Below are 23,176 nucleotides of genomic sequence, written 5' to 3' on the forward strand. Positions count from 1 at the left end.
GTTCTGGCTTAAGAAACTGACCAGCCTGCAAGCAGCAGCAGGTTGATTATTCTAGTCTAGTCTCCAAAGCACCTGAAGGCTTGGAAGGAATGAGTAGAAACTAATCGAGGAGAGAAGCAACCTAGAACTAAGATGAAAATTCCTGACAGTTAGAAAAATTAATCAATGTGACAACTTGCCTACAGAAGTTGTGAATGCTCCAACGAATGGAATGGAATGGAATGGAATAGAATAGAATAGAATGGAATGGAATGGGAATGGAATGGAATGGAATGAAATGGAATGGAATGGAATGGAATGGAATGGAATGGAATGGAATGGAATGGAATGGAATGGGAATAGAATAGAATTCGTTATTGGCCAAGTGTGATTGGACACACAAGGAATTTGTCTTTGGTTCATATGCTCTCAGTGTACATAAAAGAAAAGATACATTCGTCAAGAATCATAAGGTACAACACTTAATGATAGTCAAGCTGGTGCTCCCGAGGTAAGTCCTGACAGCCCTTCCCCCTCACTTTCCAAGTCACTTTCTGGCAGGAGGCCCGGCTCGGGGGGCACAGACACAACAGTCCAGTACAATCCATCTAAAGCAGGGGTAGGTTGCTACCAGTTCACGCGAACTGATAGCAGCGGCGGGAAGCTCTGCCCACCCATCCAGACATCATCAAAAATGCTCTGCTCATGTGCAAAAGGGCTGCACACTCGCAAAGCGAGCACGTGCACCCGCATGCTCCCACTAGTGAACCAGTAGCGCTGGGATTTGAATCCCACTACTGATCTAAAGGGCTTTGCATCCAGACAGACTGATATATTTCAGGGTTTCCTGCTTGGGCAGGGGGTTGAACTAGAAGACCTCCAAGGTCCTGTTCTAATTCTTTTATTCTGACTATGAACCTCCCTCCCCAGATTCCAACATTCTAGACTTTGAAAAAGGAAATGAGGATCCGATTCCCATGGATGAGCGAAACCAAGCGGATGTTCAGCAGGGACTCCGGTCCTTGAGCAAGGAAGAAAGCCAAGGCCCCAAACGCCATGCTCGGCAGCTGACCGAAGAAGACTTACCAGTGAACGACTACGTAAGTCTTCGGAATTGAAAAACCAGGCTGTTGTCACAAGGCAATTCTTGGGCCCAGCCTCCAAGCCAAGTGGAATTTTCAGCAATCTTTTCCGCAGAGGCCGGGAAGTCCTGTTCCTTCAATTAAGCAGCCCCCCGACAGCCCTCGGAAAATATGCTCAAAATTTCTTGCTTCGAAGCGTTGTGAATTCTGAAAGAATGCAGAGGACGGGAGAGGCCAGAGTAGTCAAAAGACGAGTGCTATGAATTTGCACCAGAAAGTGAGAGTCGGGGAAGGAATTTACGAAAGGAGGAGTAAGAGAATAGTTGCAATGGAGACGGGGTTATGTTGCATCCTGCCCTTGCCAGAAACTATTGACATAGAGGGGGAAAAGATGCAGGAAAGAGATGCAGCATTGTGGTGATGTACAGGGATGCAGTGACTCCGTGACTAAAACGCTGAGCTTGTCAATCGAAAGGTCGGCAGTTCAGCGGTTCGAATCCCTAGTGCCGTGTAATGGGGTGAGCTCCTGTTACTTGTCACAGCTTCTGCCAACCGAGCAGTTCGAAAGCACATAAAAAATGCAAGTAGAAAAATAGGGACCACTTTTGGTGGGAAAGTAACAGTGCTCTGTGCGCCTTTGGCGTTGAATCATGGCAGCCACATGACCATGGAGACGTCTTCAGACAACACTAGCTCTTCAGCTTTGAAACAGAGGTGAGCACCGCCCCATAGAGTCAGGAATGACTAGCACACATGTGCGAGGGGAACCTTTACCTTTACCTTTACAAGAGACACTACTCTGATAAGGAATACAGGAAGCTGCCCTAAAGATCCAATTATCTGTCCAGCAAGCTTAGTTTTTGTTGTTTTGACTAGCTTGTCTCTCTAGCAATAGCAATACCAATAGCACTTAGAATTATATCCGTTTCAGTGTTTTACAGCCCCCTCTAAGCAGTTTTACAGAGTCGGCATATTGCCCCAAACAATCTGGGTCCTCACTTTACCCACCTGGGAAGGATGGAAGGCTGAGTCAAACTTGAGCCTGGTGAGATTTGAACTGCCAAACTGCAGGTAGCCGGCAGTCAGCAGAAGTAGCCTGCACTCTAACCACTGCGCCTGCCTAGAGAACAGGATGCAGTCCCAATAACTGGGTTTACAACACAGCGATGAAATAATTGTGAAGTCCGCTTGGCTTCACCAATGAGCAACCAGTGAACGTAAGTCACCAAAGCAAGAATCAAAAAAGGAGCATCGTGTGAACTTTACCGCGATACCCTGATTAACAGTGTGTTTCTTTAGCCACAGTGCATTTGTTGACTGGCTTAGCCCCTTGTATAACTTCAACTGAAGACTCTCTTCACACTTGGTGGGAATCCATCAGCGTGTCGTGCAAGTCACAGGTTTCCAAGCTTGGTGACCCATATTGGCTACGGAATTCTGGGAGTTGAAGTCCACAAGCCTTAAAAGTTGCCAAGGTTGGAGAATCCCGTCCTTTGGGATGTGCCGATGGATTCCCACCAAGTGCAAATCCATCGCTGGCAGAGGAATTCTGGGAGCTGAAGTCCACAAGTCTTAAAAGTTGCCTGTCAGGCCTGGAAGCCATCTTTCTTGTTGCATCTTCCAACCTGCCACATTTATTACTGTGGGAAACTGGGAGGGGGGGATTGAATGGAGCAGGGGTTATATATAGTCATAATAACGTTCCTTTCTCAGAGTCAAGGACATCTTGCCCTGCGCCTGGAGGGGTGTGACTAGGAGGCATCTCCAGTTGGCACGATGTTTGGATTGGACCATGTGATGGACATGTGGGTGTTGGGCAGGGGCTTGAACTTTCCTTTGGGTGGGGAAAACCTGGAAGATTTCAGATTCGGGTTTTCCCAGATGTGCCAATACAACATCCCCTAATAAAATGTAACTTTGGGGAAACTCAAGGCAAGGTTGGAGAACCCTGCCATAGGAAATAATTGGGGTCCCGCTTCCAACTTTTCCTTAGGCAAGTCAACTTCTAACTTGCGATGAGACAATCGTTTCTAGCTCACTCATTGTTCCTCCTCTCCTCTGCCTTCCCTAGACCGAGCACGGCCTTGAGTTCCATTCCCTTTGGGACGAGAGGGGATACTGCTGCGCCCGCTGCCGTCGAGCCCACCGCTACTGTCGCAGAGTGTGTGAGCCGCTGCTAGGGTACTACCCGTACCCCTACTGCTATCAGGGAGGGCGGGTGATCTGCCGTACCATCATGCCCTGCAATTGGTGGATAGCGCGGATGTTAGGGCGGGTGTGAACATGCTCCGTCCAAAAGTAATAAAAAAAAATTATAAGCTTAGCGCAGCACCGGGATTCCGACCGTCTCCCTGTAAGACTTTTCTAGGCGTGTCCTTCTCTTAAAGGCCATTAGCACGATGTATGTGCACATTCCTGCTAGAGCACAGGTGCAATTATCTCCTGATCGTTGTCTCTGCCCCTTTCACCCCCCCACCCTCCCCAAACTGTATCCTTTATCGCAAGCCATTTCTTCGGATCCTGTTTTTTTTTCTTTCCTATGCTTTTGCACCCCCTCAGATATATATTATTCGGCGTAAAGTTTTCTGCAACATATTCAAGTGAACGGCTGTTGTTGTTTTTTCAAGCAGCAAAAAACAAAAAAATTATACGATGTAAAGGGGAGGTTTTGGAAAGCAAGCACATTAGCCCAATTGCAGTTTGGTTTGCAAACTGCAAATCCAGATTGGGGTTCCCTGTTAAAAAGGGAAATGAAAGGCCACTCGGGGGTCTGCGGATATTGCTGGAACATGACATTGCATTCCAAGTTGAAAGCAAGAAATCTCTTTACACCAGCATTCTCCTAAAAATCCGCCAGAGGGCATTTTTTACCTGGAAATAAACAGCATTAGCTCAATGTCAGAAAAGGCTAGGAGTACATTCGGCCGGCCATCTGTGCTTTTGCAGCCTCAACGGGAAATCCTTATTTTCTCAAACCCCCCCCCAAAAAAACGTGTAAACCCCCATCCCCGATATTTGCAAATTAATTTCAGCAACTTAGGGTGTATGTCCAAAAATATATTCAGGTAGTCCTCGTTTAGCGCCCTTAATTGGGACTGTCACTTCAGTCGGTAAGCAAAGGATGGCTAAGTAAAACTGTGCTTAAGAGCTTCCTTCAGCAATAAGGTTTCCACTTTCTGGCAAAAAATTGCCCCACAGGAAACATTTAACCACCACAGGATTTGCTTTGTGACCGTGGGGGTTCTCTTCACTGCTGCAAAAAAAGATAATAGAATCAGGTATAATTCATCTGGTGAGTTTCTTTATAATCATCATGACTTACGAACCAAAATTGCGGGTTCAGTTACGGTTGTAAGTTGAGGACTACCTATACAGTAGTGGCCAAAATTGTGGAAATCTTTTGGGAAAAAGTGAAGTTTTTAGGTTTGATGGCTAATAACACCACTTTTTGGGGGGAGTTTCAAGATACTCATATTTCACTGCTGGAATGGCCTGGGAATAGCCCAGACCTTAACCCAATTGAAAATCTATGGAGCCGACTAAAGAAATTGGTTAATCAGAAGCAGTAAAACCCAGTTAACAGAAGCCATCTTTCAATCTTGGTTTCATATGATAACAGTTGCAGAACTAAAAGACTTGGTTCACTCCATGGGAAGACGTTGTAAGGCTGAAATTCATGCTAAAAGTTATCCAACTAAGTATTAACTGACATGGGGATAAGTTTTGTATATCTTGTTTTTTCTATGGTGATAATTTTTGTATATCTCATTTTTTCTGTTTCACTTTTCTTCTTTATACTGTAGCTGCTATTCTAATAGCAAATCCTTCATAAAAGTTATTGCATTGCATTCTTCATTAAATTATGTTTCCATTGATATATAATTTTAGGGTACCATTCTCTCCCAAAAAGTGGTGTTATTAGTTAGTTTTAGAAAATTGTGGAAGGTTTCCACAATTTTGGCCACTACTGTATCTTAATTTGCAGGAAGATTAGATATAAGCATGTATATATTTCCAACATTAGCAAAAGAAACAATTCATCCCCAGACACATATCACACGTTAACGACCAGAGAAATCAAAATATTTGCTGAATTGCAAGATTGAGGGCAAAAGAAGAATGGGACCGACAGAGAACGAGGTGGCTCGATGGAGTCACTGAAGCAGTAGCCATGAGTTTAAATGGACTCCAGAGGATGGTAGAGGACAGGAAGGCCTGGAGGAATGTTGTCCATGGGGTCGCAATGGGTCGGACACGACTTCGTAACTAACAACAACAATTGTTCACAAGAAATCAAGACGACCAAGTGATGTATTTAAAGAGCTTTCAGAATAAAAAAAGTGTATAAAGGTTTATTATGGGTCAGGGAAGATTCTTCTATTGAATACAGAAAAAGAAACATATTCAAAGCATCACATAATACTGATGATGAAACCATACTCAAACAGATGCAGAGTGACAGCTAAGATCAAGGACTCTCTTACTCATCGAGTCTTAAAAATACACACACAGAGACACAAAGATCACAACAACTCAACTTCAAAGGCGTCGCTGAAATCGGAATTTGTTTTCAGAGTAGGAATTGTTCCCCAGACAAGGAGCGTGGGTCAAAGGAAACCTCCTTTCCCAAAAAAAATCCAGGGGTTTTCAGAATGCAAGGAACTAGCACCAAATAGCATTCAGGCAGAAGTGGGCAGAGGAAATTGGAAAGGAGGCCAAGAGGAGATTTTTTTTTTTCCAGACCACAATTTAAGATTCAAGCCAGGTGTTGTCTATTGATGTACCCTATTTATGTACAGAGATACATGAAACTTATGTGCAGCGGTACACTTTGGAACTAGACTGTTCCAAAACTTGTCCAATTGGGTACTTGATGCATTTTGACACAAAAACGTGTCTTGGTACTCGTGGGTTGGTTCTTGACCCGCCGCGATAAGAAGAGGGGGACAGCCACAGAGGGAGGGCAGGAAGTCAGCCAGGCTGGGAAGGTTCCTGACATAAGAAAAGGGGGAACAGCAGCCGAGAGCAGACAGGAAGTCCTTCCCGGCAAAAACAAAGCATCACTTAGTAAGTCACATGGTTTGTTTGGTAATCGCTTTTAGTACCCATGTTCATTCTTCCGGAACTAATTAATGAGTAGCGAGATAACACCGCACAATCGTCAGGAGTGTCTTTCAGAAGATAACACCGATAGCCCTCGACTTACGACCGCAATGGAGCCAAACGTTCTTGTTAAGCAAGACTTTCTATTATTGAGTTTTGACCCGTTTTACGACCTTTCTTGCCACAGTCGCTAAATGAATCACTGCCGCGGTTAAGTTAGGAACAGAGTTGTTGAATAAACCTGACTTAAACCTGCTTGACATGAACGTTTGCAAAAGGGGCTCATCGTAACCCCCGGGGACACTGCCATCGCCCTAAATAGGAGTCCATTTGAATTTTGATCATGTGACCATGGAACGGTCACTGAGTGTGAAAAACGGTCGTAAGCCGCTTTTTCAGTGCCGTTGTAACGTCAAACGGTTACTAAACAAAAGGTTATAAGTCAAGGACTCCCAGTACACATCACACCCAAGTCATAATATGTTTGTTTCGTTGAAGGTTTCGCATGATGGATGTACCCAATTGTAATGCTTTAGTGGTTAGGGACAAATCAAGACCATGATCGCGTGACAAACCATGGTCCAAAACTCCTGGGTAAATATCACATACATACACGGTTAACTGTCTGATAAAAGAGGTTTTGGAGGGCTCATCGCCTAGGTTGGGGTTCACATATCGCATTAAATAACAAGACAGCTGGGCTTGAGTTTTGCATAGTGTGCAAATTCCACTCCTTGTACAACTACCTCATTTCCCCCAAAATAAGACCCTGTCTCAGTGGTGAAATGTATTTTTTTTTTACTACCAGTTCTGTGGTTCTGTGGCTTGGTGGGGGGGGGGTGTAATGTGACTGGTTGGGCGTGGCCAACTTTTTTTATTTTTCCTTTTCAAAGCATTTTTTCTACAACCTCTTTGGCCGAAGAGATTGTAGAAAAAATGCTTTTAAAAGGCTCCTCTGATGATCCCAGCTGAGTTGCCTGATCGTCAGAGGCTTTTCTTTTCTTTTAAAAGCATTTTTTTTTTGCCTTTAAAAGAAAAAAAAAAGCCTCTGACGATCAGGCAACTCAGCTACGACGGCCGGAGGCTTTTAAACACATTATTTTACAACCTCTTCGGCCTAAGAGGTTGTAAAAAAAAATGCTTTTAAAGGGTTATGACGATCCCAGCTGTTCCGCACAATCATCAGAGGCTTTTTTTTTTTACTTTTAAAAGCATTTTTTCCGCCGAAGAAAAAATGCTTTTAAAAGTTTAAAAAAAAAACCTCTGATGGTCGCGCGGCTCAGCTGGGCATGGATTTTTGCTACTGGTTCTCCGAACCACCCGCCATCGCTACCGGATCAGGTGATCCAGTCTGAACCGGGAGCATTTCACCCCTGCCCTGCCTTATATTTTTTCCCACCAAAAAAATAAATAAATAAAAAAATACCAGGTCTTATTTTCGGGTGGGGGCATGTTTGTCATCCACTGACTCATCTCACTTGCATGCAATGCTCCCCGGCCTAACTTTTTGCTGTCAGAGGCATTCAGGAAAGCCTTGCCAGCTGCGGAAGAAATAGGCCAGCGAGACTGGTGTCCGGGTGTGCAAGGCCTGGCTGCAACTCTCCGAAGGTAAGTAGTAGGGCAGTTCCACCACTCCCCCATCCTCACCTTAGCTTAATTTTTACCCATGCACCCTGGAGTGGGTGGGTTCTTAATTAGGGCTTATTTTGGGGGTAGGGCATATATTGGGCACACGTGTAAAAATCAGGCTAAGACTTAACTTTCAAGGTAGGTCATATTTTCAGGGAAACAGGGTATATGGTTTATAGCTCAGCACGTAGTGTGAACCAGCCATTTACTTCCTATAGTAAATTTGTCTTGGCGTGGTATGGGAAGCCGATACAGCGAAGGGCTTAGTGTCCTATCTATTGCAGAAACTGATTCCCCCACTGAAACCTCAAAAGTAGGGAGATCAATTTACTGCTATTGCAAATCAGCATTTTATTTTGTTGTTGTTGTTTTGCATTTATATCCCGCCCTTCTCCGAAGACTCAGGGTGGCTTACACTATGTTAAGCAATAGTCTTCATCCATTTGTATATTATATACAAAGTCAACTTATTGCCCCCAACAATCTGGGTCCTCATTTTACCTACCTTATAAAGGATGGAAGGCTGAGTCAACGTTGGGCCTGGTGGGACTTGAACTTGCAATAATTGCAAGCAGCTGCGTTAATAACAGACTGTCTTTTTAATTAATCTATCCCGTTTGGTTAGAGGGGGTTGGGGCTACAATTCCATCCCACTGCATAGGAAACTAGCTTATACAAACACATAATTATCAGTCCGTCTGGATCCATGATGGCGAACCTATGGCACACAGAGCCTTCTCTGAAGGCACGCGAGCCGTCGCCCTAGCTCAGATCCACCATGCACGCATGCGCACCTCCCGCCGGCCAGCTGATTTTCGGGTCTCTGCCGCACATGTGCGGTGGCGGGAGGAGGTCAGGCATGAATGTGTGGGTGGGGGGAGCATGCAGGTGGGTGGGTCATACACGCATTGCATTATGAGTTAAAAGTTTTGGGTCTACTAGGCCCAAAACGGGGCGTGGGGGGGTACAGCATGCCCTCCCTGCCTATTTTTGCTCCCAGGAAACCCAAAAACCCAAAAGGGGATGTGGGGAGTTGCCTGCACATGTGTGGGAGGAGGAGGAGCGCAGGGGCGTCAGGCATGGGGAGGAGGGCACGGGGGGGGGGGTGTCACTCACGCATTGCATTATGGGTGCGGGCGTGCTCTTTCGGCATGCAACAACAAAAAGGTAAGCCATCACTTGTCTAGATTAACGTTACCAAAAGCTCTCAACAAACCATTTCTCACCACATTTGGAGATCCTGTGAATTGGACCAGTAGGCCTTCTACAACCCAAAACATCTGTTCCGCCAACAAGCCACAATCTCACTGGGGGGGGGGCTTACAGGTCCTTATTATTTTATCTTGTCCCTACCCATTACAGGCAAGGGTCCAGAAAGAAAGGAAGTTTATCTCTTTAGCAAAAGATAGGGTCCACTTTGGAGATGACTCCAAGGGAAGACGATTCAATAGAAGTGTCCTCTCAGAACGTTGTTGGCTTCTCATCAGAATTTGGGATTAAACCACAGAAGATACATTTGAGAACCTCGGAGGCCAATTCTAAAGGTCAGAAGGCAACTCCAGATCAAAATTCAGTACAAGCTACCAAAATCTTCATCGCCCTTTGTTCAAAGGTGGACAACTGGTTCTAGATGAGCTCCTCCAGCAAGGAAGTCTTGGGACGCTTCAAAAATTGGAACAGTTTTGGGTTTGGGTTTTTTTCCCCAAACTTGGCAGTGTGAAGATGCGCCGACATCACCTTCCAGAATTCTGGGAGTAAAAATCCACACATCTTCAAGTTGCCAAGTTTGCAAAAATCCCAAGCTGGAGCCTCCAGGCATGGATCCAACAGAAACAAAACACAACATTTTGAGTTCCAAGCTAAGAAGTTGTGGAGATCTGGATTGAAATCACTCGTATTTTTTTGAAGGTACTTTGGTTTTGGGTGGGGTTTGATAGTCCAGAATGAAAAGCATTATTCAAGAGGGGGGGAAAAAGGACATTTAACTAAAAGAGGCAACTGTCGGTTAAGTTAGACTACAAAAGTAAGAATAGGCTACTATAAATTTAAATAATACGTCCACTTAAATACGTAGATTAATGACACTGCAACTAATAGTATTATGAAAAGCTTCCCTTTTTTAAAAAAAAAATCTATTTTAAAACTACTGGCCCTCAGTAGTTTTAAATCACGAAGGTAAAGCTTCCTTGCCTTGTCCTTGGTACTTTCAAACATAATTCAGATAAAATCCGAAAGGCAGCTGTCAAATCAAACTGGTTTTCAAAAACTCAAGTCTGTCAGGGAAGTGGCTCCTAAAAAAAAAAAAAAATCTTCTGGTTTTTTTGTTTGTTTAAATAAACCCTGCAAATAAAGAACAGAAAAGAAGAGATTAAGAGACAGTTGTTTTTAAATGCCAAGAAATTACACATTAAGCCATAACGGGGGGGGCTTGCTACAAACACAATGATCACAACTGGTAAAAATTGTTTACACCTTATTGTTATTGTTGTGTGTCACGATTAGTGTGACGGGCACATCCGGCTAATGACCATCCCTATTATAATTTCCCAAATCTGCAATAACCATTTTTGGGAGAAAAAGCAGGACACAAAAGCGCATCTAACCATTGATTTGTGTAAAAATCGATGGTTAGCAGTCATCAGCTTCCCAGCAAATGGAAAAATCGCAAGACTACAAGTGATTTCAGAGGATATATGATACTAGACACCATATTTCTGAGCTGGGGTGGCACAGTGGTTAGAGTGCAGTACTGCAGGCTACTTCTGCTGACTGCCGGCTGCCAGGAGTTTGGCAGATCGAATCTCACCAGATTCAAAGTTGACTCAGCCTTCCAGCCTTCCCAGGTGGGTAAAATGAGGACCCAGATTGTTGGGGGCAAGAGGCTGACTCTGCAAACCGCTTAGAGAGGGCTGTAAAGCACTGTGAAGCGGTATATACATCTAAGTGCTATTGCTATCAGGAGCTCTGATGGCACAGTGGTTAGAATGCAGTATTGCAGGATAATTCTGCCCACCGCCAGCAGTTCGATCCTGATTGGCTCAAGGTTCCATCCTTCCGAGGTCGGTAAAATGAGGACCCAGATTGTTGGGGGCATTAGGATGACTCCGTAAACCGCTTAGAGAGGGCTGTAAAGCACTGTGAAGCGGTATATAAGTCTAAGTGCGATTGCTATTGCCCTCCCTCCCTCCCTTCCCTCCCAGTGGTTAGAATGCAGCATTGCAGGATAATTCTGCCCACTGCCAGTTCGATCCTGATCGGCTCAAGGTTGACTCAACCTTCCATCCTTCCGAGGTTGGTAAAATAAGGACCCAGATTGTTGGGGGCAATAGGCTAACTCCGTAAACCGCTTAGAGAGGGATGTAAAAGCACTATGAAGCGGTATACAAGTCTAAGTGCGATTGCCATTGCTAGAAGCTATTGAAACTCTGAACAGGGTGCGCAGGTGACAATCTGATAGTACAGGGTCTTAAAGACATACCCAAGAAATAATGGCATACGGGTTGCAGCTCCTTAAGATTTCTTTTATGTATAAGGAAAATCTTTCTAAGATCTCTGCAACAGTAGACTGGCCCACCAATGGAACTTGTAGGCTCTCCATCTTTCAAGGTTATTGAGAAGCTAGAAAGCCACTTCTCATAAATGTTTCCATTGGATTCACTGTATGCTACAAAGGTTGATGATCTCTGTGGTCCCCCTCCAATTCCGCAATTGTCCAATCCAATTATTCCATACGGTATGTATATAATTGATACCGTATTCAATCCTCCAGGGCACAGAGCCCATCAGCTCAAGCCTATGTTCACCCACCAAGATAAACTAACCACGTGGCTTGATGCAGGGCCCTTGCTGTCTCTGAGCTTGGTTGTTTTCTTGCAGATTACCAAACTAGGTGACATTATCAGTACTAGAAGGGAGTAAGGTTTGTGGGGAAGAGCAGGAGGAGCAGGAGCAGGTCTGTAGGGTCCTTTGTGCTCTCTGAGTTTGGTTTTCTTGTAGATGTTTCATTACTAAACTAGGTAAGATTATCAGTGCTCGAAAAGAGTAAGGTTTGGGAGGGGGAGGGGGAGCGGGAGGAGGAGGGGGAGAGGGAGGGGGAGGGGGAAGAGGAGGAAGAGGAGGAGGAGGAGGAGGAAGAGGAGGAGGAAAAGGACTGTAGGGTCCTTTGTGCTCTCTGAGTTTGGATGTTTTCTTGCAGATGTTTCATTACCTTATTAGGTAACATCATCAGTGCTAGAAGGGAGAGAAAGAGGGAGGAAGAGGAAGAGGAGGAGGAGGGAAGAGGAGGAGGAGGAGGAGGAGGAGGAGGAGGAGGAGGAGGAGGAGGAGGAGGAGGAGGAGGAGGAGGAGGAGGAAAAGGACTGTAGGGTCCTTTGTGCTCTCTGAGCTTGGTTGTTTTCTTGCAGACGTTTCATTACCAAGCTAGGTAACATTATCAGTACTAGAAGGGAGTAAGGTTTGATGGGAGGGAGGAGGAGGAGGGGGAGGAGGAGGGTTAGGAAGAGGACTGTAGGATCCTTTGTGCTCTCTGAGCTTGCTTCGTTTTCTTGCAGACTTCATCAGTGCTAATAAGGAGAAGGGTTTACTCTCACTGCATATATTAGCGGTTTGCCCCATCAAGTGGTCTGATGCGGTAGAGGGGCTTCTGACTTCAAAGGACAAACTGCCCTCCAAATCAGGGGTCTCCAACCTTGGCAACTTTAAGACTTGCGGACAAAGCAAAGCAAAGCTGGCTGAGGAACTCTGGGAGTTGAAGTCCACAAGTTTTAAAAGTTGCCAAGGTTGGAGACCCCCTGCTCCAAATCAAACTTGTAACCGGGAAGGTTTCGGAAACCGACAAGTGCTCTTTGCTTGCCAAAAACGATTCCATTCATTTAACCGGATTTGGGGCATTCCTTTGACTTCGAAACGGGAAGCCTCCTTCCAACCTGGGGCCATGCAAGACATGCAAGGGTTCTTTTATGGCGAAAATATTTCTACCTTGGAGTGTTGGGCGATCTCCCGTCTTCTAGTGTTACACCATCTCGTACTGGTTACTGGTAATGGACCGGGAGAGGCAGCAGGCCAAGAAAATGCCAATCAACTAAAAGAGAAAAGGAAAAGACAGCATTAACTGGATGGCATCGAAGCTAAATATCAGTACAGATAATCCTTGACTTCGTTTTAGTGGCCGTTCAAAGTTACAACAGCACTGGAACGAGTGACGGGTGTGTCGTGTCCCACTCCTCTGCTGACGGCCGGGTCAGGGAAATCTGAATCAGGCGTGCCTCTGCAGCTCTGCCAAAGTCCTAGCAAAGTCCTCAGGGCAGGCAGGAGACCAGAAAGTGACTTCAGCAAGATATGTTTAGACTCTGCCTGACTCAGAGACTGCCAGAAAGCAGATCCTTTATATAGGCCATGGGGTGTGGCTCCATGACTCAGCACTTATCCAGGCCTGCCCCTCCCTTCTTTCTGTTGCCTCCGCCTATCAAGTCTTCTGACGCGAGGGTCACTCCAGTCGGCAGCTGTTGGTAATAGACCTTCCTCAGGCTCACATGCTGTGGAGGAGGGGGAGGGGTCTAGTTGCTCCGTTTGCCTGGGCATGGAGCCAGAGCTGGGGGCTGGAGATACTCGCTCCTCTTCAGCCTGTCTGGGCATGGAGCCAGGGCTGGGGGCTGGAGGCGCTTCTTCTTCCTCAGCCTGTCTGGGCATGGAGCAAGGGCTGGGGCCGGGAGGCATGCTAGGACATTCTTCAGCATTCGGAAGCAGATAAGCAGACCCCGGCTATGGTGATGAGATCGGACGAGACACAACAGGGTGGATGTTTTTCATACTGATGGCCGTTGCAGCATCCCCAGGTCACGGGATCAAAATTCAGACGCTTGCCAACTGACTCGTATTTATGACGGTTGCAGAGTCCCGGGGTCAGGAGATCCCCTTTTTCTGACAAAGCAAAGTCAACGGGGAAGGTAGATTCACTGAACAACCTGTGTGACTAACTTAACAGCTGCAAGTCATTCACTTAACAACAGTGGCAAGAAAGGTCGTAAAATGGAGCAAAGGTCACTTAATGAATGTCCTGTTTAACAACAGAAATTACAGGCTCAAGGATTTCTGTACTTTCGTATCTTCTCGGGCGGTTCTTGTCATTTCAATGACATCAATAACACACTTACGCCAAAATATTGTCAAGTTACACGCATGGTCATGGATCACTGCACTTTCGCCGTGAATTGAAAACTTATTTGTTTATCCAAGTGGAACTGGCTTGATTTTTTTTTTTTTATTGAAAGAGTTTTAAAAAACAAAAACATTTTCCCCCTTTTCCCCCCTCCCTCCCAAAAAAAAAACCCCTTCCCCCCTCCCTCCCCCCCGGCTTCCCGGGTCAATCACAAGGTATTGTTATACATAAACCAAACATAGAATAAAATTTTCCCTTCCAATCGAAATAACCACATCCAAAGCTTTTCATCTCCCAAACCCCTCCCCATTACATAAAATAACTTTCTAATTATTGATTTTTAAATTTCCAAATTTTGAATTTTTAATAATTTTATATGGGGTATTTTAGTTTGGGTCAATTTGACGGTTTTAATTCGGCCATTATTGAATATGTATTTTAACTGATATTTTAATTTTGTATATTTAATTGTTTTAATCTTGGCTGTACACCGCCCTGAGTCCTTCGGGAGAAGGGCGGTATAAAAATTTAAATAATAAATAAATAAATAAATAAATAAACTGCACTGACCATTACATTAATTATACCAATTCCTCTTGAATGGACTTCTAGCCCCAACCGCGCCCCTTATTCCCCCTTTGCTCCATAACCAACAAAGGTTTTACTGCAAAATTGGTCCCAACAACTTCTAGATATCCTCTGTGAAACCAAATGTACATTAAGGTAAGTATCGCTTACCTGCAAAAAATCATTTGGAGGCTGGAAGGTTGTTGTGGCTCCAGCCCTCGAACCTGGCCCCATGCCCGAAAGTGACTCTGAGAGTGAGGGGGAAGGGCCGGTAAGGCTTACCTCAGGAGCCAGAACCAGGCCAGGACTGATAGGAGCCGTGTATCCACTGGCTGTAGGCCAGCTCGTTACTCCAAAGTGAGGACGGAGACAGAACAAAGGTATCAAATATAAGGGGTTCCTGGCAGGGGTGGGATTCAGACGGTTTGGACCGATTCGGGCAAACCGGATGCTAATTTTACATCCGGTTCGCCAAACCGGTAGTTGCTGGCCCCGTCCCGCCCCTCCCAGGAGTCTCCACCTGGCCCATTTTGGATGCCAGGTAAGTGCAGCACCTGTGCGGAGGGTCTGGGAGAGCGAAAAACGGGCCTCCCGGAAGATCGGAAGTCCGGAAATGGGCCAATTTTCAGCCTCTGGAGGACCTCCAGAGCCTGGGGGAGGCCATTTTCACTCTCCCATAGGCTTGAGGAAAGTCTCCAGAGTCTGGGGAGGGCAAAAAATGAGCCGCCTAGAATCTGAGAAGTCGGGAAATGGGCCTGTTTCTGGCCTCCGGAGGGCCTCCAGAGTCTAGGGAGGGCAAAAAAGGAGCCTCCTAGAAGTTTCAGAAGTCGGGAAACGGACCTGTTTCTGGTCTCCGGAGGGCCTCCAGAGTCTGGGGGAGGCTGTTTTCGCCCTCCTGGAAGATCGAAGAAAGCCTCCGGAACTTAGGGAAGGTGAAAATGCCCCCCTCCCCGCCGTGGTGCAGGAGGCCGAGTAGGCCACACCCACCATGGCCACGCCCACTCAGCAACCAGGCAGAGAAACGGTTGCTAAAATTTTTGAATCCCACCCCTGGTTCCTGGCCAGAAGCCAGATGTTGGCACTGCTCAAGAAGAAGAAACAAAACCTTAACTGAGCAGGTTGGCCAAAGGTCTCCATGCGACTTTGCTAGCATGGTAATCAAAGATCAAACGGAGACAAAAAAAAAACAGGCATTAGGACAGACGAAGGTCCACCTGCATGGGTTCTCAAGGAAGACTCACCTGGAAACAAGCAGTGCCGAAGGAGATGCCAGCCACAATGCCCATCTCAGAGTCCATGGTTTGTATCACCAGGCTAAAACAACCCTGCAGAGGGAAAACAAGAGCCACCAAAGGAGAGGCCTTATTCACAAGGAACCAAAAACACACCCAGCCCATTTCAACCTTGACTTGACTTTCACCTTAATCAAAGACCGTATGCCGAGTTCTTTTAATCAGATGTAAGACTTGCAAAGATCCTCCAGGTTGTGTCAATATTTGTGCAGCGCTCCTCTGTGCTGTCGCTTTTAGTGCAGTGGACTTTGGAAGGATTAGCAACCAAGACCTGCTCCCTTTTCAGCTCAACAGGAAGGAGGGAGAATAAAGGCCAGGACCTTCCCACAATCACAGCTGATTGTCGGAAATACCGATTTGGAGGAACCCTGTAGCTTTATTTTTAACTACCGGTTCACCCGAACCGGTAGTTTTTATCACTACCGGTTCGTCCGAACCAGTGTGAACCAGTAGCATTTCACCACTGATCATGGCTTCAAAATCTAAGAGACTGGTTTGGACAAAACTCAGCAGCACTTTTTCATGCGGCTGTTGATAAAAATAGAATCGTCAACATGATCGCCAATGACGGATAAGGCACAAGAAGAAGGACACTCAAAGTCAATGTGACTTGATGCAAACTAATTTCACAGGCACAGAAGCAATGAAACTGGTGAGGATGAAATTCAGGGAAGTTCCAGCTTCATGCCTTCTAGTCAAGACCATCATGCTCTGCCTTTAACAGTTTTGAAACCTCCCTAAAGACACATCCTGCCTCTCCGCCTCTTGGAAAAACGGATCTTCTGCTGTCACCCAAAAGCGCTTTTTCAAGAGGCAACTGGATTTTCTGTTTTTTCTTTGAAGCATTTCGCTTCTCATCCAAGAAGCTTCTTCACCTCCGACAATTTCCCACTATCCGGTCAGAGCTGAAGAAGCTTCTTGGATGAGAAGTGAAACGTCTTCAAAGAAAAACCAGAAAGTCCAGTTGCCTCTTGAAAAAGCACCTATGAGACAACCATGACTTGGATGACTGAGAATCTCCATAGACCTTCTTTCGGCCCAATGTGACCCTTGGACCAACAGACAATGTCTTACGACAAGGCACCAGGTAGGAGCCATCCATCACGGCTTATCAATAAACTTTGTCAAAACAAGCCATGTCTTCAAGCAAGGGTGGGCACCTTCATTGCAGCCCAGGAAAGAAGGTCAAAGTGGTAACATCACAGTATCAATGGAAAAGACAAGTTCTCCACCTTTTATCTTTCATTGAAAACTTGTTTAACTTTGTGTGTGTCTTCATCTAGTTATTTTCATTTTAATATCATCTCAGTTAGTTTTTTTTTTTTAAAAAAAGCAGCTTGCCAGGAAACCAAAATTTGGAAGAACTGGCCCGTGTTCCAGATTTCCAGATTCTAGAGCGGGTGTCGGCAACCCGCAACTCCTGAGCCGCAATGCAGTTCTTTCACCCCTCTGCCACGGCGCACTGTTGCGGAAAGGGATGAAAGAGCTGTCGCCCTGTCTCGGCGGTGGTGATGGGCAGAAGCAAAGCGTCCCTGTACTTGCCTTTGCACGGCAACAGGATTCCGCTTTTGTCGTGGTACATTTGCTGTTGCCGTCGGCAAAGAGGGCTGGGAGAGAATGGCAGGGGCGGAGCTTGCGGGGTGGGGGCCATCCCTCAAGCCTGGCCTTCCTCCTCCCTCATCAGCGGGGCCAAGAGAAAGAAGGGGGCGACGTGAAGTCCTCCCCTCCCCCCCCCCCCCGGCCAAGCACCAAACACAAAAGTAGGCGTGGCTGGGGGGGCGGTGTCATGTGATTGTGTGGGAGTGAGTAACGTCGAGTTGGCCACGCCCACCCAGGTTTTGTGGCTCCCGGTGTTTTCTTTTCTGTGGGAAACGGGTCCGAATGGCTCTTTTGAGTGTTTTAAGGTTGCAGAGAAACCCAGAAAGGTCAGCAGGCCTGTACTTACATGTTCATAAACTTTGCCTCCTGCTCTGGTGACGTTCTTCAAGTCATCGTCTGTACAGTTCTCCAACGGTTTGCAGCAACTGATGGGGATGCCTTTTTCTTTGAAGTAGTCGCTCGTTTTCCAGTCGGTGAAATTCTCTACACCACAGCAGTGCAACTGTGGGAAACCAAAGGGAGCACGAGATGACCATGGCAAGGCATTGCAAACGACACCACCCGAAAACAGGAAGCTCCAGTATCCAATAGACTATTGCAGGTCTTCCAAGAAGGGCTCTAACTTGGAAAGGTGTTTTTTTTTCCCCCTTACACTCTGGCTTGGAAGTGTTCCACGTTAACCTCACCCTTTGGGAATATTATTTGAAAACAATATAAGAGTGGAAACTAATCAAGGAGAGAAGCAACTTAGAACTAAGGAGAAATTTCCTGACAGTGAGAACAATTAATCAGGGGAACAACTTGCCTCTAGGAGTTGTAAATACTCCAACACTGGAAGTTTTTAAGTTTTTAAGAAGATATTAGATAATCATTTGTCTGAAGTGGTGTAGAGTTTCCTGCCTAGGCAGGGGGTTGGACTAGAAGACCTCCAAGGTCCCTTCCAACTCTGTTATTCCATTCCATTCCATCCCTATTCCTATTTCATTCTATTCTGAATAGCCCATTTCAGGGTCTGAAGTTAAACCATGGAATAACTTGCATGCCCTCAACATTCAATAATACAGTCCTCGACTTACGACCACAATTGAGCCCAGAATTTATGTTGCTAAGTTGAGATATTTGAGTTTTGCCCCATTTTACAACTTTTCTCGCCACAGGCTTTATGTGAATGCGAATGTGAATGTGAGTGCGCTCTCACAGGGAGGGACTCCTCAGGGTACCATCAGCCAAGCAATGTCGACTGGCGGCCCCCAGGGGGAGGGCCTTCTCTGTGGGGGCTCCCACCCTCTGGAACGAACCAGGACTTCGTCAATTTCCTGACCTTCGGACCTTCCGCCGCGAGCTGAAGACATATTTATTTATCCGCGCAGGACTGGCATAGAATTTTAGACATTTTTATTCGGTTTTAATCTTATTTAGTGGGTTTTATTGTTTTAGATATATTTTAATCTGGGTCATATTTAATAAGTTTTTTAATTACTGTTTTACCTTGTATTTATTCATTGTTGTTTTATCTGGCTGTGAACCGCCCTGAGTCCTTCGGGAGAAGGGCGGTATAAAAATCTAATTAAATAAATAAATTAAATAAATAAATAAATAAATGTGCGCACATACGGGGGGGGGGGCACGGCAGGGGCGCAGATGTGCATTGCATTATGGGTTATAAGTGAAAGCCTACTATTTATTTATTTATTTATTTATTTATTTATTTATTCATATTTTTATACCGCCCTATCTCCCTAGGGACTCAGGGCGGTGTACAGCCATCTAAAAACAACATAAATATACACAGTAAAACATAATCTAAAAAACTTATTAAATAGGCCGAATATTTAAAATAGACATAAATAATAAAACCCCAAGTTAAAACCAAATCTAAAATTTAAACAATTAAAATTTAAGAATCTAGTCCAGTCCTGCGCAAATAAATAGATGTGTCTTAAGCTCGCGGCGGAAGGTCCAAAGGTCAGGAAGTTGACGAAGTCCTGGGGGAAGCTCGTACTAAGCCCAAAACGGGATGCGGGGGGAACTCACGGATGCGCAGAGGGGCAAGACGCATGGGAGGGGAGGTCGCACGCATATTGCATTATGGGTACAGGCGCTTTCAGCACGCAACAAAAAATTTAGCCATCACTGCCATAGATAAAGGTCAGATTTCACCAGAGTTCATAATTTTGCATCTCCTACTTTTCAAGATTTATTTAGGGAGTTCGCCTGGACCCCACCTCAAGTTTTTTTCAGGGACAGAACAAGCAATAAGTTTATACATTCTAACAAACCGAAAGTATGTAAGTTCTAACAAACACAAAGAAAAACGCAAAGTTTCCACTCACTGTTTTCTGGATGTCATCGATTGCTTTGCTAGGGTCGTCTCTGGTCCCATTGTAACGCTTCACAGCGTTTTCATAGTTTTTCTTAAAACTATCCTTTATCTTTAAGGAAAGGGAGAAAGTTTCCATCAGGTAGAGGTGAGGCTGCCACCTGATCAAAAGACACCTTCAGCCATTTGAATGAGTTCAAAGCAGGGGTGAAATATAAAATTTTCAGAAAAAACTGTTCTGTGGGCGTGGCTTAATTGGTGGGCGTGGCTTGGTGGTCAGGTGACTGCATGGGGGTGGCCAATAATAATAAATAATAAAAATAATAACGTATACAAAACTTGGGAGCGTACCGGTCTACCTTCTTTAAAAATAGAGGCACCGGTCTACCAACTGCCTTTTTTTGGGAGGCACCGGTCTACCTTCTTTAAAAATAGAGGCACCGGTCTACTAGCCGCCTACAACGCTGATCAGCTGTAGTGCAGCCCTTTGAAGCACTGCGGCAGTCATTTAAGGCCGTTTGCAGCTATACCACCATTGAGAGCTTCAGGGACAGAGAAAAGGAACAGCAAGGCGTGGGGTGGGGGGCAGGGATTTTTGCTACCGGTTCTTTGAACTACCCGCCCCCATCACTACTGGATCACGCAATCCGGTCCGAACCGGGAGCATTTCACCCCTGGTTCAAAGTAACGGGAGATGCAAGGATTGAAAAGCCCTGATAACATATCAGAAGGGTAGCAGGGATGGGCTTCAAACACTTTAGCAAGGGGTTCTCTGCCCGGTTTCTGGGTAGGCCTAGTTGGCCTCCTGCACCATAGTGGGGATGAGGGGCATTTTTGCCCTCCCCGGGCTTTAGAGGCTTTCATCTAGCCTCCAGGAGGGCAAAAACAGCCTCCCCAGGCTCTGGAGGCCCTCTGGAAGCCAGAAATGGGCCTGATTCCCGTCTTCCCGAACTACGATAGCCCCGTTTTTTGCCCCACCCCCACCCCAAGCCTCCACACACTTGCATCCAAAATGGGCCACGTGTGGACTCGTGGCAGGGGCGGGGCAAGGGGGCAGGGGGATGGGGCAGGGCCAGCCAGGAGTGGGATTTGGGGAGTTCACCCGAACCCCTAGCAGCGAACCCCTGAATGGTAGATTCTTAGAAAAGACTTTGCAGAAACAGAAAAATACCCCTTTCAAGACACGGTTCAAATTCAAGCTGGTAATTTTCTGTCGGTTTCAACCTTCTGGTGTTAAATTGTGTATTTTTTTTTTAAAAAAAACTGAGAATCTGCACATATTTTTATACGGCAAAAATGCCAAAGCAGATGTTTCAAAATGCATTTTGGCACATTAAGCCGTCGATGATGTTAAAAAAACAAAAGAATTTAGAATTGGGAGGATTACCGTTACAATCCGTGTTTTGGTATGGACGCCAACAACTTCTGCACCCAACACCATCCTAAATTGGCTGTGCAGAAACGTCAGCCATAAGTCAGACAGGCTCGTTTGGAAAAACATTCCGAAGTTTTATAGAATTTGAGAGACCTTTTGAACAACTTAAGGGCAATTTTGCACATGCTCCTATCCTCAAAGACATTTACGATGAAATTATACACCACCTCATTCCAGGTAGACTCTAGATCAGAAGTCTTCAAACTTGGCAGCTTTAAGACTTGTGGATTTCAACTCAGCTATGCTGGCTGGAGAATTCTGGGAGTTGAAGTCTACAAGTCTTAAAGCTGCCAAGTTTGAGGACCTCTGATCTAGATACATGAATAGAATTTCTTAAATTTAAAAAATGGAGATCAAATTTGAATGAAATGACCTTCACTGGAAAGATATATTTTTTTCCAGGAATCTTTGCCGTTTGGCAAGCTCCAGTTTTCAAGGAAAACAAAAGAGGATCCTACTGCAAACTTCCTGAGGAAAAAAAATAACAGGAAATTCCATTTTTACCCCACTAAAACAACGAAGACACAGCACGCACCTCATGCCTGAAGACAAAACCCAGAATGGCAGCCACCAGCACCACAAGGAAGATGAGAGTTAAAAACATGGCATACTGTGGACAGGAAAAAAAAAGAATGAGGAACATCAAAACGACCCTCAATGTTGTTGTACAAGAATAAACAATTTAATCAATCAATCAGAATCCAGCTGAAAGGGAACCTGGAGGTCTTCGAGTCCAGCCCCCTGCTCAAGCAGGAGACCCTATAGCATTTCAGTCCAGTCTTTTCTTAAAAACTTCCAGTGATGAAGCAACCACAATTTCTGGAGGCCAGCTGTTCCACTGGCTAATTGTCCTCACTGTTAGGAAGTTTCTCCTTAATTCCAGGTTGCTCCTCTCCTTGATTAGTTTCCATCCATTGTTTCTTGTCTTGCTTTCAGATGCCTTAGAACAGGGGTCTCCAACCATGTCAACTTTAAGACTTGTGGACTTCAACTCCCAGAATTGAAAGCTGGCTGAGGTACTCTGGGAGTTGAAGTCTAAGACTTGTGGTCTTAAAGTTGACAAGGTTGGAGACCCCTGCCTTAGAAAATAAGTTGACCCCCTTCTTCTTTGTGGCAGCCCCTCAAATACTGGAATACTGCTATCATCTCCCCCACTAGTCCTCCTTTTCTCTAGACTAGTCAAACCCAAATCCTGCAACCGTTCTTCATACGATTTAGTCTCCAGGTCTTTGATCATCTTAGTTGCTCTTCTTTGCGCTTTTTCTATAAGTCCTTGACTTACGACCACAACGGGAACCCAGAACTTCTGTTACTAAGCAACACGGTCATTGAGTCACTCCCGATTTTACAACTTGTGTTGCTGCAGTGGTTAAGCCACAGTCACACAACCATTAAGTGATTGTTAAGCAAGTCACACTTCCGATAAGCCAGCGGTTCTCAACCTGTGGGTCGGGACCCCGTTAGGGGACGAATGACGATTTGCCAGGGGTCGCCTAAGACCATCAGAAATATGGGAAGTATACTTGCGAGTCGAAGAATCGCGCTCCAATGGTTGACTCCACAAGCCAGCTGCAGGCTCTTCAAATCGCCAGCCGAATTCGGCTTCAGGCGCGATGAATTAAAAAAGAGAGAAATCTTTGCTCTGATGTCTCCCTCTCAAGCCAGCTGCAATCACTCCCAATCGCTAGCCTAATCTGGCTTCAGGCGCGATAAACTTAATAGGGGAGGAGTCTCCGCTTTAATGCCTCCGTCCTCAAGGCAATCGCAAGCAGTTCAGATCGCTAGCCAATACAGCTTCAGGCGCGATAAATTCAAAAAAACAGTTTGCCGCTTTTTTTCCCCTTCTGCGGCTGCTGAGGTACGTTGAGATCCCTCAGGGGTCGCCACATCGTGGGGAATTGTATTAAAGGGGTCGCAGCACTATAAAGGTTGAGAACCACTGCGATAAGTGAATCCAGGTTCCCCCCCATTGTCTTTGCTTGACAGAAGCTGGCTGGGAAAGTTTCAAATGGC

The 23,176-nt window shown here is 45.6% G+C and overlaps 2 protein-coding genes across 2 annotated transcripts in view; one reads left to right on the top strand and one right to left on the bottom strand.

Annotated features, from left to right (window-relative positions):
- TNMD (tenomodulin) overlaps positions 1 to 5,414 on the top strand; it is a 26,050-nt gene extending 20,636 nt beyond the window's left edge. The window contains exons 6-7 of the mRNA XM_058196847.1: positions 910 to 1,079; positions 3,133 to 5,414. Of these exons, the coding sequence (XP_058052830.1) occupies positions 910 to 1,079; positions 3,133 to 3,342 (380 nt within the window). The 3' untranslated portion in view covers positions 3,343 to 5,414. The remainder of the gene's footprint in view (positions 1 to 909; positions 1,080 to 3,132) is intronic.
- The window catches only part of TSPAN6 (tetraspanin 6), a 25,625-nt gene continuing 7,848 nt past the window's right edge, over positions 5,400 to 23,176 (bottom strand). The window contains exons 3-8 of the mRNA XM_058196845.1: positions 21,699 to 21,773; positions 19,742 to 19,840; positions 17,755 to 17,910; positions 15,759 to 15,842; positions 12,771 to 12,873; positions 5,400 to 10,133 (exon numbers count right to left, since the gene is read on the bottom strand). Of these exons, the coding sequence (XP_058052828.1) occupies positions 12,805 to 12,873; positions 15,759 to 15,842; positions 17,755 to 17,910; positions 19,742 to 19,840; positions 21,699 to 21,773 (483 nt within the window). The 3' untranslated portion in view covers positions 5,400 to 10,133; positions 12,771 to 12,804. The remainder of the gene's footprint in view (positions 10,134 to 12,770; positions 12,874 to 15,758; positions 15,843 to 17,754; positions 17,911 to 19,741; positions 19,841 to 21,698; positions 21,774 to 23,176) is intronic.

Source organism: Ahaetulla prasina, chromosome 11 (assembly GCF_028640845.1).
Source record: "Ahaetulla prasina isolate Xishuangbanna chromosome 11, ASM2864084v1, whole genome shotgun sequence".
NCBI classification, from domain to species: domain Eukaryota; kingdom Metazoa; phylum Chordata; class Lepidosauria; order Squamata; family Colubridae; genus Ahaetulla; species Ahaetulla prasina.